The sequence below is a fragment of the Notechis scutatus genome, chromosome 1 (genome assembly GCF_049901735.1).
Source record: "Notechis scutatus isolate UNSWTSFEM ecotype Mainland chromosome 1, rNotScu1.2, whole genome shotgun sequence".
NCBI lineage: Eukaryota > Metazoa > Chordata > Lepidosauria > Squamata > Elapidae > Notechis > Notechis scutatus.
Window position 1 is genome coordinate 230,978,369 of NC_142009.1, and position 18,971 is coordinate 230,997,339.

Sequence of the window (18,971 nt, forward strand, 5' to 3'; positions counted from 1 at the left end):
TACAAAAAACGAACTGCACCTATGTAATGTATCTAGTCAGCCTTGAAAAATAGCAAAAGTAATCAAATTACTTTTCATATGAACATTAGATGACTTCGAAAGACTTGGAATTATGGCCCGTCGCTGTGTTTGAGGAGGATTGTTGGTGATAGACCATAAACGCCCATAGTATTCCCAATTCGGAGGCAGAAATGGCCATAAATAGATCAATAGTTAGGCGACAACAGCACTTCGGAGGCTGACCATTTTCAACTTTCATCGCTGCCTTAGAAACATTTGGAAGCATTCCAAAGTTGTGAGTGCGTAGGGTGCGCAGATACTTTATTTTTCCGTTGCTCTTTTTCATTTACTACAAATGCCTTACGTCACTTCACTCATTGCGGTACCATGCACTATGCAATACCCATAATCATCGCAAATCAAATGCAAATAATAAAAAGAACCATCGTGTACCAGATACAATAATCAAAACCTATCAATCTCCGGCCACTTTCTCGCTATCCGCCCTTCGGGCAAGTTTTCACAAGTTTTCCATAACGACAGGGAAGGCGCAGCTCTTATTTCTGAAAGGAAAGCACTCCGTAGGAGGAGCGCTCCCGCAGGTAAATTTAAAAGAGATTGCGTGTATTATATCTTCCAAAATAAATAACTACTGGAATACAATTCTGAGCATGCTCCGGACTAGGATTTAAAGCGCCTTCCGACACTGCCCGGACTGCATTTCCCAGAAAGTAGCTGGACTTGGAGACTGGGGCTATTTTTGAATTTCCCCCGAGGGAGAGAGAGAGAGAGAGAGAAATTGTCCATACAGCTGGAGCTGCCATTCCAGTCCTTTTCTTTAAGCTCTGGACAAAGTAAGTATCCACCCAACTTTTCTCCTCAGCGGCGTCCCGAAGTTGCGGCTCGTCTCGCCTTTCCCTCTCGCACGGGATCTTCCTTAGATGCAGCTCACCTGAAGTTTTTGGAAGGAGAAGCAGCTTTTCGCTTTCAGAACAAAGAGATGTGGAGGGAATCACCTTCTACAGCTCACGAAGGTTCTTGCGGGAAAATGTGTGGCTTTCCCGTAGGTTGTGATTGAGCCGAGAAATGAATTTAGAAAAAGAATCGGATCTTGTTCAACTTTCTGGGAAAAAATGTGGCGGTGGAAAACGGCGTGGATTTTACACACAGGTCCTGAGTTTGGTTATGTTTGTTCTTACGTTTCTGGAAACAGGCTATATGAGACAGAGACACCAAGAGTGCATAGAAGATGAATTTGGCTTGTAACTGCCTCTTTATCTGGAGTAGAGTTTTTAAAATAAATCTATATTCGGTAAGTTTGCCTAGAATAGGTAAAATCTAGTTGTAGAGTTGTAAGCTTTTCCAAAGCAGACTTCAGACGTATGAGATCTGGTTGGTTTTCTGGATGAATCTGGAAATTCTGACTTACTGAGGCTTTGAAGCAAAGCAGCAGTTTGTGTAAGGGAACATTGGTTGCAGTGTGGAGTGCTTCTGAGTACAGTCTGAACCGTGGACTTGATTGTGAATGCCAACAATTTCACATCCTTTGACTCCTCTTTTTTTTCTAATAAAAATCGGGGGAGGGGGAGGTTTGCTGGGGAGATGCCATAATTGTGGAGCAGTAGAAAATGATAATACAATCAGCATTTGCATTTATCACTGGCTATGCAATTTCATCTTCTCTAAGCAATAAGTAATAATCTACATTGTTCATAGTAACACATACTGGCTGTAAAGCACTCTGTGGAACTAATGTTTAAAATCATCTGAAATTTCCAATGAGCATAAACAGTTGCAGCTTGGCAGCTCTCTAGTGTTATGACACCTAAGCAAAATGATTGCAGCTTAGTGGCTTATTGAGCACAGTTGAAGGTGTCAGTATTAACTGAGGGAGGGAGGGAGGGAGGGAGAGAGAGAGAGAGATGCAAATAATTACTGATATTCTATATTGCTTGTGATTTATTGATAAGAATGCAGCTAATTCCAGGCAAGCACAGGAAGGGAATCCCATATTCTTCAGTCATGACTGATTTTTAGCGTGCCACTAGGATGGCCAGTGTGTCAAGGAAAATAGAAGTACCATAGTTGTTTAACATCCAAAGGAAGACAGGTTTGTCCCATGGAGAGAAATATTCTTGTATTCATGTATGGACTGCACCAGTAGAGGCTAAACCAATTTTGTTGTATACATGATGTACAATGACAATAAAGGCTTTGAACAGTTAAAAATATATACTTTATCTTAATGAATCTGCTCTTTATCATACTTGCAGAAAGACTGGGTGTGAAGACAAACACTGAAAAGATGGTTGGAAAGAAACTTAACTTATGCAATTGCCACAAGGTGATGCTTGCCTCATCTTTGGGCATCATTGTATTGCTGTCTCTCATGAACACCTGTTTCGCCCATGCCCAACACTACCAAAGTTCATCTTGGGAAAAGAAGCGTGTGGAACGTGACTTTTTATCTGAAGTGACTCGTTCTGTAAGGAAGACACTGGAGAATTTGGTTGGTAAAGAGAACTTTCTGATGTTGAATGAGGTATGACAGCAATGCTATCCTTATTTTTATATATGTGTGGAAAATAAGTCACATACTAAATGAATTGAGTGACACAATTTGGGAAAATATATAATCACATAGTTTTCCAGGGAATTATCTAGAGAAAGAGCACTCAATCATGCTGTTAAACAAAAACTTTGTCTACCAATAGCTAGTATATAAGACATCCATAACCTTCAAGTTGATTTTCCAGTCTTTTCAGTTTTTCATATGGTAGGAAGAAGTATTCCAATATATTATCTTCTGAGCACTATTCAGGATTGATTTGCATCCCATGTTTGTTTTTTAAGTAGGATTCTTGGCTCAAAACAGTCCAGCTTTTCTTTATACAAATACACAAAAGGACCTAGGAAATGTCTTGTATTGCAGTTTTGGTTAGCTGATTGCAATCTATGAAAATTCTTGATGTTCTCCTCCCCTCCCCCCAAAGTGATGCTATGTAATAGCTTGCAAATAATATTCCATTCAATATTATATTTGCAAAGAGTTAACATAACCATAATAAGATTTAATATAAGTTAGTTTATAAATTAATCTTATTTGTGCAATCAGATTCTCCTCCTCCTGCAATTCTTTTCTCTCTCCCACCCACCATCAAATCTTTTCCTTGAGTCTTTTCCCTCATATTTGCCCCACAATTGCCCATCCATTCTTTAGGACACATTTTGAAAGTGCAAGTGTACCCTAGATGTGGAAGAAAAATTACTCTCCATGTTATTCCTGGAAATATTTTAATCTCTCTCTCTGTGTGTGTGTGTGTGTGTTTGAGTCAGTCTTGATCCCTGGAGCCTGCCTGGAAAAGTCCCTGCAGTTTTCTTGGGAAGATTTCAGAAATGGTTTCTTCTCTATTCAAAGGGATTCTAAACAGCTTATTCGGTGTAATATATTATAATGACAAACTAATGGATGGAAAGAAAATATAAATTGATTTGTTTCATCACATGAATGACAATTACAAATTCCTACGCATTTCAGATATAAACCATTTTCTGAATGTCAAGTCTAAATCTTCTGTTTTTTTAAAAGAACAGATTCGCAGCTAAGTTTTCAAACATCAGACTCCTGATTATGCCAAAGTATGTTCCCAATTCAGTGTAAGCTATTCCAAAGTTCAGAAGTAATGCCATAGCTGGTGACTGTATTTTGTGCAAATTACATGAAAAGATTTCCCCATAACTTTAGAATAGTATCACAAAAATTTCCTGGCTTCTTTGACCCCCCCCCCCCTTGTTGAGAATGAGTTTACAGGGGAATTTACAGGGGAAAACCCAATGCAGAGGGAGTTCTGTGGGAACAAGATCTCAGTTTTGCAGAATCCTTTGAGTATAAAAGTTTGTACTGGTGATCATTCATCTTTCACAGACACTTTCAATGCATACAGATGGTGGGAGGATGAGACTGGTGGTGAAAGCATTGCCATGCCAATAACTTTGTAAAAGCAGTTTATATCTTTTTAAAGTATGCTGGCCAGGATGGAAGTCTCATCCTGGAAAGGTTTCCATTGGAATTCAGCCTATCTCTATTTCATTCTCCAATGGCTCTGATATTTTTAGTCACTGGTATCTTTCAAATCTGATACTATATCAGTCAAGCAGGCCCTTAGTTTTGCATATGATTCCTAATTCTTTTTGCCATTCAGAGCACATGTACTTTTATGCTTTCAATTTGGTTTACAGTTTTAGTCATCTGTTAAATCTGTACCTTATTATCACAGTTCGATTTAATCCTAACTCATTTAAGCACTGGAGGGAGCTGCAGCCCTATCATTTGCTATGTGGCTCAGGTGAAAGACCATCCCCTTTATGGTAAATTGACACATATTTATAGAATGTTTAGTGCTGTCGAAAAATTCTGTGTGTATTTGCTTTCCTTGCAGAATATGTCTGCCATGCTTTGGATAGTTTCCTCTGGAATCTCTTCAGCCTTCTGTGTTGTGGCTCGAATTACAGGGCAGTTTCTTACATCCTTTGGATTGGCTGGTAAGTGACCAGGTTATTGGCCTAATGAGGAAAAAAAGATGGAAGTTAACAGAAGAGGTTAAGCATGTTGCAATCTAACAGGATATGGGACATAGTCCTATTCTTACTTTAGTCTCCCTTTCAAATGTTGTGGGATTGTCTTCCAAGTAAGCAAAAGAAGGATTGCTATATTAAATGTGTGCCTAAACTGGATCACTACTGAATAGGAATCAGCATGGAGGAATGGTCTGCTTTTTTGCAGCAAAGGCCAGTCTGGTGTTTTTTTTAAACCTTAGATTAGTAATACAGCATGAATATTGTTCATATTCATTCAGGAAGTTATCTCACTAGTTCCTTCAAAGAAGTAAAATGGAACTCCTGGTGATCAGAAAATACTTATGTGGTTTTCATAGTGACAAGGTGAAAGTTTTTCTTCATGAGCTTCATCATCTTCCTGATAGCCCTTTCTTTAACAGTTCAATCCTGGGTCGTTTTTTTGAGAGAAACACAAGTTGAGACATTTAAGTTTGCTGCTAAGTATTCCCAATCCTCTTTTGGGAGCTTTTGGGATGGCCTAGCATACCATTGGTAAATCCCTTGCTGCTCGCTTGGCTGCCAATTTTTTTATAACTTTCTGCTAAACTGGGAGAAGGAAAAGCCTTTTTTCCTCCTCCCTATAGGCTTCCTTACTGACATCATTAATGCTTTTCTTTTGGAAGATATATTGCTGATCAATATTGTTGAGAATGCTACATTGGTGTCTTTTTGCCCTCATCCATAAATGCACTTTGTCCCGAGTTGGAGGGGGGCTTTTTCCAATATGAAAGGTCCACTGGGTTTCGGCGGAGTCAGTTTCCAAATACAGGGTGCTCAGGATGAGTCTTATGTCTTTCCTGAACTGATATATAATGTATCTAAGAATACATTTAAATGTGAACAGGTCTATTACATAAACAGTTGTCCAGAAATTAAAGCTGACATTTGTATATCTCAAAAAAGCTGGAGTTTTGGATTATTATAAACGAGCATGATTGCTAATATATTTGATGCATCTTGGCTTGTTCTCACTACAGGAATAATAAAGTGTGCCCAGGAATCTTCATCCCTGATTTGTTTAACATTACAGTACATCATAGTTAAGATCTGTGATTAGTTGTCCCATAACAAGACAGAGTCTGAAATTAAAAACAAACATTGGCTTCCTGTTCTCGTGTAATAGGAAACCTTAGTTTTATGTTACAGTTGAAGTTTTGTTATGGGATTAGGTTTATAGTATACTTGTACACTATTGGATTTAGGTCAAATTAGACTTTGGGTTCATTAGGCCTTTTGGTTTAAGTTGTTGTTGTTGTAGTAGCGAAGTTGTGTCCGACCCATTGCAACCCCATGGACAACATTCCTGTCCTCTACCATCCCCTGGAGTTCATTTAAGCTCAGGCCGACTGCTTCAGTGACTCCATCCAGCCACTTCATTCTCTGTTGTCCCCTTCTTCTATTGCCGTCAATTGTTCCCAGCATTAGGCTCTTCTCCGGTGAGTCCTTCCTTCTCATTAGGTGGCCAAAGTATTTGAGTTTCATCTTCAGGATCTGGCCTTGTAAAGAGTAGTCAGGGTTGATCTCCTCTAGGACTAACCGGTTTGATAGCTTTGCAGTCCAAGGGACTTGTAGGAGTCTTCTTCAGCACCATAGTTCAAAGGCCTCAATTCTTATGGTCCAACTTTCATAGTCATACATTCAGGGGTGGGCTGCTACCGGTTCTCCCTGGTTCGGGCAAACCGGTAGCTAATTTTATGGCTGGTTAAGCGCACTGGCAAATCCCACCCCTGCCTGGCCCCGCCCACCCTGCCCCTCCCAGGAGTCCCCATGCAATACGTTTTGGATCTCTGGTAAGTACAGGGCCCGCACAGAGGCTCAGAGAGGGCAAAAAATGGGCCTCCCGGAGGCTCTGGAATGCCGGAAACAGCCCCGTTTCCAGCCTCCGGAGAGCCTCCAAAGCCCGGGGAAGCCTTTTTTGCCCTCCTGATGAAAGCCTCCAGAGCCCAGGGAGAGCGAAAAATTTCTGGAAGTTCCAGAAGGCCAGAAACGGGCCGGTTTCCAGCCTCCAGAGGACCTCCGGACTCCAGGGAGGCCATTTTTTGCCCTCCTGGAGGCTCAAGAAAAGCCTCCAGAGCCCACACCGCTCCCCCCCACACCGTGGTACAGGAGGCTGACTAGGTCATGCCCACATGGCTATGCCCACACAGCACCTGGGCAGAGAACAGGTTGCTAAAATTTTTGAAGCCCATCCCTGCATACATTGCAACTGGAAAAACCATGGCCTTGACTATACACACTTTTGTTGGCAGGATGATGTCTCTGCTTTTTAGTGGTTAAAATTAGCACTAAAGTAAGTGTCTGAGAGCACTGTTTTAATGTCTTAGATTTAGATTAGAGTTGAAGTTATTTTTAGAAACTCGGTTTACAGTATATATTTGCATTGGAATTATAGTGAACTTAAAGTTTGGAATATTTAAGGTTTAAGATTATAATGTAATGTCAGTGTTAATATAAGGGTCAGGGTTAGCATTTTTATGGGTAGGTGTAATTGTCATAGTCCTATTATGTAGCTCCTTTGTGGCAGTGACAGGATGTTTCTGGCAGGGATGACTAAAAATTACTGGAATGTACCAGGAATATTTTCTTCCAGGCAGGTCACCCAAGACATAGTGATCATGCTCGCTACCCAAGAGATAATATCAAAATCCTGAATGAGGGTCTGAAGGTTGGGACTGAATGAAGTGGAACAGACTCACTGTCATTCTTAACACAGGTCAATTAGTCTTGGTCTTAGATAGGATTGAACTTTCACAAGATGGTTGTGCTATCTAGGGGCTGCCCTGAACTTACAGCTGGGAATTGAGCAGCCTCTAAATAAATAAGTAGATAAAAATAAGCAGACACCTATATTGGAATGTGGATGACAGATGGAAACTTTAGGACAACAACAAAGGCATCATTTCATATTACAGTATGCAGGAGAAGGCAATAGTAAATCACTCCTGTATTTTTTTTAACAAGAAAATCACATGGCTAGACAATACAAAGTGATTGATAATATAGTCCTGGAAGATGGCTTCTCAGGTCAGATGTTATTCAACATGCTACACAGTACAAAGAAATTGAATTGATTATATTTTTGAGTCAAAAAGGTGAAAGAGTTCAGTTATAACAGCAAAGATATGGCCAGAGAATGACTGAAACAGATTGTGAACTGCTCGTGCTTAAAATTCAAGTAAATAAAATGGAAGAACAAAGCCAACTGGTTTCTATGATATGTTCTTGAACATAAGCTCATCATTTTCAAGAATCCCAGGAATCTCTTTGATGTCCTGGATTTTCACTGATAGGGAACTAGAGAAGCTGTGGAATGAAATCAAGTAAGTTGCTGGGGTAAATGTGAAAAGAAGCTGCCAAAGATGGAAAACAGAAGAAACCAGTGTCAAAATAATAAAACTGACAAGATGCCAAAGCTAATAAAGACATTACTGTATCTCAGAACAAACTTAACAGCTGGTAGAAGATACAAAAAATAATCTTACAACATTTGTGAAGAGATTAAAGATTGAAATATATAGGCAAAAACAAGGAAAGTCTTGATCTCTAAATGGAGGAGATTCCAACCATGAACTGGTATGGTGTAGTACTTACTGTGCCTTTAATTTTTAACTATAGTCCTTGATGACTGGAACTCTAATCTTAACACTAGCTTAATCTTATCTCCCATGCAAATATGTGCTGTAAAACCCAGAACAATACTGCTATTGTAGGCTTAACCTCAACCCTGATGAGACTGAGTTACTGTGGCCCTTTTGGAACACCTTCTCCCAGGGCAGGGGATGTTTTGTTTTTAATCTATATGGGATTACACTTTTTCTTTTGGGACTGGTATGCAAGTTGGGGGGTCTTGTGGGGCTCCTGCTCAATATTGTGTTTGTTGAGCAAGTAGAAATTATGGCTAAGAAGGCCTTTCAACAATTCCATCTTGTGTGCCAATTGTGACCTTACTTGGACCAGGAGACACTTCAGAGCCCACAATTTGGTTACCTCACATATGAACTACCACAATGTATTCTATATGGGGCTGCTCTTAGAAACTATTTGAAGTTGCAGCAGGTTTAGAATGTGGCGGCATAAGCAATTATGGGCATAACTTATAAATCTGTGTAACAGCTTTCCTCCTTGAGTTGTACTGATTGTCAGTAGGCTTCAGGATACATTTCAAGGTTCTGGTTATTACCTGTAAACCCTCCGTGGCATAGAGTCTTGTTATCAAAAGACCATCTGCCTTTGGTGACTTCTGCCCAGCCTGTATGATTGGACAGAGTTGCCATGCTGAAGATCCCATCCACAAAGCAGTGTCATCTGATAAGACCTAGGAAGTGTATGTTGTCTGTTCCTGCACTGTTTCCACCCACCCACCTAAGAGTTATCTGGCTCCCACCATGCCCATGTTCCAAAGAGTTCTGAAAACATGACTCTTTTTTCCAGGCTTTTGGTTAGAGTAAGAGGTTGGTCTTGTATGTTTGATTGCCTTTCAGTGGTCGTCTATCAGTGTTTAAAAATATATTGTATGATTATTTTTACTGTATGCCACCCAGATATGTGGTAGTTCCCTAGTCCTTACACATTTCAAAAATGAACTCATATAAATCTTAAGACTTGTTCAAACATGAGGTTAATCATTCCATTGATTGAAATTTCCTTGAGTGTTTCTGTCAGTGCTGAGAGGAGAGCAAAAAGATGCCCCACCTTCCTTGTTCTCAATGAACCAGAGGAGGAGCCCAAAGCTTAATAGACAAACAAAGATTTATGGCCATAAAACATGCCAAAGTGCCCACCTGCTGCTCTGTGTATGAGCTACACTGGGACTTCCGGTTTGCTCCTTGTCGGAGTCGGAGCGCAATCCACAATCATGCACAGTTTTGCCCGAGCTCACTTGTTGGAGGGTCCCGATCAGGACCAGAACCACCCTGGTGGGGTGGTGAAGAAGGGGGAAATTGCCTGGAGGGTCGAGGGGAGTCGCAACTCCCCTCCCTGACAGGAAAATCCCTCCCAAAGGCAAGCTGCAGTGGTGGTCCTAAAATGGCCACCACGAAGACAACACTCCGGGAAACTAAGTTTTGTGCTGGAGCAGAGAAGTAGCGAGCAGAGTGTGAACCAGACAAAGGACATCACTTTTGAGGTACCCCGGTATTAAAATAAAGGGCTATCTTGGATTGAAGTGTGTGGAAGCAGCAACCAGAGAAAGTGAGAAAGAAATTGGATCTTATAAAACTTGGATTGGATTAATTTGGAGGAGAAAAGTTAAAGGAAAATACTTTAACACAACAAAGGTTTAGAAATTAAACTGGATAACTATTGAATTATGGGCACTTAAAGGCATAATTCAATGCTGAAATTGAGTGTGTTGAAAAGAAAAGAAATAATAGCTAATGATTGAAATTAGCGAACTTAATAAAAGTATTATATTCAATAGAGAAAGTTAAAGGTAAAAAGCCTCGAGAGCGCCACCTGATGGTACAGGAAAATGTCAGTACGTTTTTAAAAGTGTCTGGTCTTCTCAAGAATTTGGATTTTGGAACTTAAAAGAAAATAAAATAAACTTTATTATTGTTATAGAACCATCCGACCAAAAACTCAAGAGTATGGATTGTTGAAAATAAATTCAAAAGATATTGGCTGAAATAATATACTGGACTCTGGGATTGAATATATCTATTAAAGAAGAGGATTGTAACTATTAAGGAAGAGGAAAGAAAAGGAAAAAGGAGAAGATATAATGGGGAAACTATTTGTTGATATAAGATTGGACTTACAAGAGTCAAGATTGGATTTGCAAGATATAAGGGACATGATAAAAATTAAACTTGAAATGTGCATTTATGTACTACAGAAATTAGCAATGGTGACTCAGCATACACAAGAACAAAATAAACCAGAGCGGGAGGAGTTCTATAAAGAAAAAGCCAACATTGAAGGACAAAACAAACAACAATTATTTAAGCGGGGGGAAAAGGAATTAGAATTAAAAATTTGTGGTCTGATGGGATGATAAAAGGGAGAATGGTTCGGAAAACGGATAAAGGGAGAGGGAAAAAGCAGAAAAAGGAAGGGCAAAAGAAATATCAAAAGAGGGAGAGAGAAAAGTTTAATAACTGGAATGAGAAATGGAGGGGAATAAGAATGGGAAAAAAGGGAATTAAGAGAAAGGACCAGAAAACAAAGAGGAATAGGAAACAAACAAGGATGAAAAGAAAGTACATTGTCCAAAGAGTGAGAGATAATGGGTGAAAAAAATAGGATAAGGAAAGAGATTCCGCAAGGTAATATGTTGTGATGTACGAGGGCTATCCACAAAATAGATTACGTTTTGCGATAGAAAAAAAACAAAGTGTAGGAAAAAAAATGTATTATATACACTTGAAAGTGACACTTAAATACTACTTTTCAACATATTCACCGAACAAATTGAGGCACTTATCATAGTGGTGAACAAGCTTTGTAATTCCATTGTCATAAAATTCAGCCGCCTGAGATTTGAGCCAGTCAGTCATGCCCGCCCGCAGTTCCACGTCGTCGTCAAAGCGCTATGTTCCAAGCCAGGTCTTCATCCTCAGAAACAAGTGGTAGTTGCTTGGTGCAAGATCGGGGCTGTAGGGCGGATGAGGAAAAATCTCCCACTTGAAAGCATTCAGGACTTCTTGAGTGCGATTTGCTGTGTGTGGTCGGGCATTGTCATGCAAAAACAAAATTTTTGAGCTTAACTTTCCTCTACGCTTGTTCTGAATTGCTTTTCTTAGTTTTTGCAACGTTTCACAATACCTCACAGAGTTTATTGTTGCACCATGTTCCAGAAAATCTATAAGAAGCACACCTTGCCTATCCCAAAAAAAACAGTCGCCATAATCTTCCTTGCAGAGAACGTTTGCAAACATTTTCTTGGTTTTTGGGGGGAATTTTTGTGCCCCCACTGCATAGACTGCAATTTGGTCTCACTGCTCACATGTTTGACCCAAGTCTCGTCTCCAGTTATGATTCGATCAAGAAATGAATCTCCATCTTTGTCGTAAGAGTACAGAAATGTCACTGATGCGGCCATATGCTGGCTCTTGTGGTTTTCTGTCAGGATTTTTGGCACCCATCTTGCACAAAATTTGTGGTAGCCTAGCTTTTGTATAACAATTTCATGCAACAAACTGCGTGAAATTTGTGGAAAACTAAGTGAAAGTTCCGTTACTGTGAAACGGCGGTTTTCACGAATCTTGTCGTCGACTTTCGTGACCAGTTCATCAGTCACAATGCTCGGACGTCCACTCCGCTGTTCATCATGAACTTTAGTTCGGCCATTTTTAAACTTAATGCACCATTGGCGCACTCCACCTTCAGTGATGATGTTGTCCCCGTACACTTCACACAGTTGCCGAAAAATTTCAATCGGTTTATGGTTTTTTGCCAACAAAAACCTTATCACTGATCGCACCTCACAACTCGCACGATTTTCAATTGCAGCACACATTTCAAATGTTTGCTGTGAAATAACGGGCAACGATACGAACCTCCCACTAGCACGACTAGATGCAGACTGAGCAGCGGACGCACAGACCAAAGATGGCCGCGCTAGCTCTGCCCCTTCTTGCTACAGACGAAAACGTAATCTATTTTGTGAATAGCCCTCGTATAAGAATATATTGAAAATAGTACAGTATTTTGTAATGTATAGATGATTCGTAAGGTGTTTGAGAAAATATAATGTGGAATCTGAGAAAAATATATATATTTGTGTTATATACTAGATAAGGAGGTTGATATGAAGGTAGAATGAAGGTAGTTAGTTCAAATTGTTAACCAGAGGGGACAATTATATTTACAGATAAGGATTGATAAAATGACAAATGTGACAGAAAAAAGTAATATGAGAAATGACAACAGAAATGAGATGAGAATTTTAGATAACATTGTAAAATAAGATATGAGAATGTATTAATATAACATGAATTGGAATTGGATAAGATAAGGTTAATATTTAACAATAAGGATGATGCAATATGAAACTAAACAAATATAATGAACAGGTAACTATGGTCATGTTTGTATTGAGATGTGAAACCTGGAACCACACTGCTTGCCACATGATAATTTTTTATTTTAAAAAATAAAATAAAAGCAGGGAGAAAATTGAATAATGGAATTACTAGGTATGTTTAACTGATATGGTGGTAGGCATTTGGAGAGAGTTTTGAAAGGTTGAAAATAAGCATTGAAGGATTATGAATTAATGTGAAATATATGCATTGAGAGATATGATTGGTATTATTAACTCTGCCTATACTAAAATGTATGATATATTGATGCCACGCTATTAATGTATTGTGCATATGCAGATTGAAATAAAAAATTTTTTGAAAAGGAATTAATGAGTTACACCATGAGGTAAAAAAGGAGGAGTTTGTTTGAGCTGTAATAATACTTAACACGTTGAGTGTAGTTGTTCTTTGTAAGTAGCTAGTGAGTTTCTTTCCTGTATGTGGTAACACTTCCTCCTAAACTACCGTAGATGTAGACTTATCCTAGTTGAAAATTTGACTTAATTCACCTGGGGTACCATGTGGGGAAGGCTGTTATAGTGATACATTGGACTGATTATATTGCTTTTTTTTTTCTTTTGTGTTTCAGGAGATGGATTAACACAGTTTCTGAAGCTGAGCCCTGAGCAGGTTCAGGCATTGCTGCTCTGGAGCCTGGCTGCCCTGATTAGCTATTGGGTGCTCTGGCTGCTGTTCAGCCTGTTGTTCATTATCTTAAGCCGCATCATGTGGGGCCTCAAGCTGGTTCTCTTTGGAGGCTGCTTTGCATTTATTGTGTTTACTGTGCCTGACCATTCAGTACAGATTTTACTTCTATTGGCCTTGCTAACTTTCTATGTTTTGCTGGGTTGGTTGAGTGGATCCTATCGCTCTGATGCACGGCTGGAGGCTAAAGTGCACAACTTGGAGCGCCTAGTGGAGGAACTGCAACGGCGGCAGAAGCGGTCTCCCAGATACCTGGATGAAGAATAAATTTCAGGCGGGGGGCTTTCCACATTTACCCATCTTGTCCAAGAAGCAACTACATTTCTCTCTCTCTTTATCACCTATGTTACTTCTTTTTCAGTCTGTACATGTTCCTGGATGGTATCATTTCGCCCACCTCTATTTAGGACAGAAGTCCTCCCTAAAAAAATGATTGCACCTGACATACTATAGCTTCTCAGATGGTAGTAACATTTAGAAAAGCTCTTTCCCTACTTTTGTTTCGTTGTTTTCATCCCCCTTTTTAGGCCCCGTTTTTCCCACTCTGTTTTTTGCGGCAGCTGTTGGCTTCTTTAAAGACAACGGGCCTGATAATGAAAAATGCTTATTCCTTAAAAGAAAATAAAAAACAGAATTTCATGACTGGGGATATGAGAATGGGTCCTTGGATATGATTATTCTACACTATCATGCTCATATTTATAAAACTCAATGCCTCTGTGAAAGTTAAGGATGACTACTATGTTTGTGGTGCTCCTCACAGCAATCAGAACATTGTGTGTGTTGAAGATGTTTTAATGCGAGCCAAAGATGCCTTTTAAAAGCAGGTTTACATCATTTTCTTATGCATGCCAGTGCTGTGTGTGAGGTAATTTAAGGTGGTTCTGACAAGTGGTGTTCACCTGCTGATCCAGAATAGACAAAACACAAGGGAATATACACAAGCCTTGCACAGTATACAGACTGAATTTACTGTATACTGCAAGTAAGCAAAACCATAAATTCAGGCTTGACTTGTTTGCCTATTGAAGAATGGGCCTGTGGTTTACACTACATATTTTTAAAGCTCCAATTTTAGATTAATTGAATAGTTTGTTACTGTTTTCCAAATAAAGGCTATCTATCTAATCACATCCCATTGTCCTTGGCTGCTTTTTTAGGTTCTAAAAGGAGGAAATATACACGTATGTAAGCTGGATGCAAAAGGGTTGTGAATACACTATATACAAGCCGTGTTGGTGTCTTTTTCCTGCAGAATCTTGAAGTGAACTTCTGATGGTGGGGGAAGACAGTGGTTTCTGGTTTGACTTGACAAAGCAACATTTTTTTTCAACAATTAATGCTGAGCGTACCTGCACACGCAGGCTGGTTGTTTTTGCAGGCTCATTCTATAAAATATTCAAGGAAGTTTATTTTTAAGAAGCTCTCCAAAGATTTTCTGTACTGGTGTGTAACTTTTCACTAAGCCTGCACCATTGTGTAATGCAGATTAAATGTTTATGGGTTGTCTGTACAGGTAGTCCTTGACTTATGACCACAATTGAGCCCAACATTTCTGTGGTTTAGTGAGACATTTATTAAGTGAGTTTTGCCTCATTTTATGACCTTTCTTGCCACAGTTGAGTGAATGACTGCAATTGGTAAGTTATTACTTTGGTTATTAAGTGAATATGACGTCCCCATTGACTTCGCTTGTCAGAAGGTTGCAAAAGAGGATCACAGGACCTTGGGACACAGCAACGATCATAAATACAAAACCAGTTGCCAAGCATCTGAATTTTGATCACATAATCATGGGTATGCTGCAAAGGTGGTAACTGTCAAAAAATGGTCATAAGGCACATTTTTCAGTGCTGTTTGTAACCTCGAATGGTCACTAAATGAACTGTTGTAAGTCAAGGACTACCTGTAATCAGTGGTGGAATTCAAATTGGTTTACCACCAGTTTGGTGGGCGTGCTTTGCGCATGGCAAACACGTGCTTTGCGTGCGCGCAGAGGCTTTCCTACTGACTTTCTCCTGCACTCCTGCACTCTCCCTGTTTCTTCAACAGCTGGCATGCAGCAATCTGCTGTGCCGTGTGATGTAGCTGAGCGTCAAAAGCAGGAAATAAAGGTCAGTATGGACTCCGGGCAGGTGGGCCCAGCAACTGATCACCAGAGTGAACCGGTTCGCTCCCAGATGATCTTCGGCCAAACCAGTAGAATCCCACCCCTGCCTGTAATAAAGAAATCTTATCTCTTCAACATATCCCCAAACATGTTTACCATAATTTTCACTGCATGGGGAAAAAATGCATTTTCTTTGGAAAAGGTTTTGGACAAGAAGATATGAGAGTGGTAAAACATTCTACCATCTTTTGATTTTACAATGCAAGGTGATGTAGCCCAGGCAAATGAACAAATCTCAGTAGCCTATTTATCCTTCGCTTCTTTGACTTCTATTTTTGCTTACAGATCATTGAAGTATGCGCTTGGATCTTCTGCCTGACCCATTTATTTATTTATTTGCCAATCTAATCCCTCCAAATGTGTTGCATTGAGATACTCGCAATCTCCAGCCAACATTGCTGATGGCAACTGGTATATAGCCCAACGGGAAGTCTCCAGCTTAGGAAAGCCATATATCAAGCTCTCCAAATGTATTGTCACCACTTACACTGAACCGCAGCAAATGTGCCTTGGCCATACTGCTTTATTACTGGGTGAAGAGCTGTGGTGGCGCAGTGATTAGAATTAGTACTGCAGGCTAACTCTGTCCACAACCTGGAGTTTGATCCTAACAGGGTTCAAGGTTGATTCAGCCTTGCATCCTTATGAGGTCGGTAAAATGAGGACCCAGATTGTTGGGGACAATATTTTGACTCTGTAAACTGCTTAGAGCCATGATGGCAAACCTATGGCATGCCATTTGTGCGGGCACATGAGCCCCAGCCAAACTTACCTGCACTGTGCATGCGTGCACCTCCCAGCTGATTTTCAGCTCGTTTGAGGCTGTTTTCACTCTCCCAGAGGCTCGAGGGAAGCCTCTGTTGCCTCAGGAGGCCGAAAAACAGGCCTTCCAGAAATAACAGAAGTGCCAAAACAGGTCCATTTTCAGCCTCCAGAGGCTTCCCTTGAACTTCTGGAGGGTGAAAACGGCCTCTCCCGGGCTCCAGAGGCCCTCCAGAGGCTGAAAATGGGCACTTCCGGTATTTCCGGAAGGACCGTTTTTCGGCCTCCCGAGGCTGCAGAGGCTTCCCTCAAGCCTCCAGGAGGGCAAAAACGGCCTCAATCGGGCTGAAAATCAGCTGGGAGGCACGCACATACACAGTGCAGATAAAGGAGCGGGGCGGGGGTGTTGCATGCGCATATGCGCGGGGGGTGCATTGCATTGTGGGTGCTGGCACACGCGCACTATTGGCACACCACAACAAAAAGGTTTGCCATCACTGGCTTAGAGAGTGCTGTAAAACACTGTGAAGTGGTATATGAGTATGTGCTATTGCTGTGTATTGTGATAGCATGCTTACAGGGGTGGGATTTAAATTTAACAAGCAGTTGTGTGGGCGTGGCTTAGTTGGTGGGCATGACTTGGTGGTCATGTGACTGTCTGGGCAAAGGCCAACTCAACATCACTCACATCGTGGCACACATCTCCTCGCATGGCCTCTCATGACTATGGGGATGCTGCAAAAGTAAGTGTGAAAAATGGTCAAAAGTCACTTTTTTCAGTGCCATTGTAATTTTAAATGGTCATTCCACACAAGCAAAGTACCAGCAAAGGAGGGGAAAAAAACTCAGGAGAACTTCCTGAGACAGGAAGTCTAGTCCTGCCAAGAATGTAATAAGGGTTAATGGAGAGGCAGTTTCTGTAAGCAACACCAGAATGTTTCCTTCCTGCCTTCCTTACAGGATTAGGCCAGTAATTTCTTCTAACAACCGGTTCTCCGAACTGCTTAGAATGTTAACAACCGGTTCTAGCGAATAGGTGCGAACTGGTAGAATCCCACCCCTGCATGCTTATATCCCCACTCATATGTGAGACATATACTCTGTATGTGAAACAGATTTACACTGAAAGGTAATCCCACCCCATTCCAATTCCATGTAATCTCATGGTGTGCAAAATGTATGCAAATGATAGTAAACAGATTTGGTAGAGACAAGATAAAAAGAAGGAATGGGTACAGCAAATTTCAAGCCGGTATCATTTTCTACCAGCTCAAGGCTAGATGGAACACCCTTCTACTCAGCAGTGGGGATATGCTGTCCAGCCAGTTATAGTTAATGGGAATTGCCATAGTTAGTTAGGAATTGAGAGCTGTCCCCTTAAGGGAATGCATCATGGTAAATGTAGTTTAATGCATCTTGGGAAATGTAGTCCATGTCATGTGGCCACATCTGTAACCCTGATTGGTCACTGAATTGACCCTTTGTTGGGTTGATGGGAGGTCTCTTCACTCTCACCTGGACCTCAGTAGCACACCTGCATCTCTACCCCTTGCTCATTCCATATGGGATGAAAGGGATGAAAGATTACCATCATTTTACACCATAAAGTAAGATATGCAAAGATTTGGACATTGAGATGAATCTCGATGTAACCATGAGTTATATTGAGGATGCCTGATGAACCAATAAAAATACTTTGTATGGATGCTTTGTGGAGTTATCTGTCTGCCTAATATTCAGCTAGTAATTGCAGCGCAGAACAGTAAAATGATGGTCTGGATTCCCTCAGTATAAAGACAGTTAATTTGGACTCTTAGAAGTAAAGAATTATTGCTATATCGGATTCCCTGTGAAGATTAAGAGCAATTTGAATTCTTGTGATAAAGCAAAGGAATATTGAAGCCAGGAGTGAATGTGCAATGCTAATCTCTCTCTCTCTCTCTCTCTCTCTCTCTCTCTCTCTCTCTCTCTCTCTCTCCCTCCTCTCTCCTCCCTCCCTCCCCCTCCCTCCCTCCCTCTCTCTCTCTCTCTCTCTCTCTTCGAGCCACAAACTTTAAAGCCTGTTTGGATTGCAGGAAGGGGCCAAAATCCCCCCCCTCTATTCAGCAAGAGAAGCTTCTCTGTCTCAGATTACATCTCTGCTAGCTCAAAAAGAACTGATTTGCAAAACAAAGGGAGGGGCCAGGTATTCCCCATCTATCCCTGTTTCCCTCCAGTTACTACCTACAAACTCTTTTTCAAATGCAGATGAAAAGAGTCAAGGTAATCTCTTCTTGTGGTCTATAAAACAAGAAACTGAAGCTACATTTCTCAGTGGCTGGAGAGGGTTTGCTTTTTTCTTTTTCTTCCCTTTCTGATCCTTCTTGCAACAGGAAGTAAGCAATCTAAGAGGCCTCTCACCAATTTATTGGGGTTTATAAATCATTAGTGAAGAGCAATTTCCACAGCAACAGAGCACATTTCCCCCTCCCCATGAAGACACTAGTCTGATCCATGCAGGCTATTTGAACAAAGGAATTGCAATTTGGTTTCCTGTCTGCTTACAAGCCCAGAAGTTTTCTTTCTCGTCTCCTTTATTTAATGAAAATTAAAGGATATCAGTCTGCATTGCCAGCAAAGAGAACTTACTTAATCATAACTGCCCTTGCATTGCCTCAGCATAAGTGCCTACCATGCAGTTCCCCTTTCAG

The 18,971-nt window shown here is 40.6% G+C and overlaps 1 protein-coding gene and 1 long non-coding RNA gene across 3 annotated transcripts; one reads left to right on the plus strand and one right to left on the minus strand.

The window, feature by feature from the left end:
* The first annotated feature begins 36 nt into the window (after positions 1–36).
* Positions 37–14,580, plus strand: TMEM109 (transmembrane protein 109). 2 transcript variants are annotated; one of them, XM_026682557.2, is made up of 4 exons: positions 37–854; positions 2,274–2,542; positions 4,440–4,542; positions 13,234–14,580. In XM_026682557.2, the coding sequence occupies exons 2-4, from the start codon at positions 2,306–2,308 to the stop codon at positions 13,614–13,616; spliced, it is 723 nt and encodes a 240-aa protein (XP_026538342.1). In that variant the 5' UTR covers positions 37–854; positions 2,274–2,305; the 3' UTR covers positions 13,617–14,580. The 2 variants fall into 2 exon arrangements, with proteins under 2 accessions (XP_026538342.1, XP_026538346.1); XM_026682561.2 differs by lacking the exon at positions 37–854 and adding an exon at positions 942–1,312.
* Positions 892–1,116, minus strand: LOC148133259 (uncharacterized). The gene is made up of 2 exons (XR_015746614.1): positions 1,031–1,116; positions 892–952 (listed from the first exon to the last, which is right to left on the minus strand). It is a non-coding gene; the product is annotated as an uncharacterized LOC148133259 (long non-coding RNA).
* Positions 14,581–18,971: the final 4,391 nt, after the last annotated feature.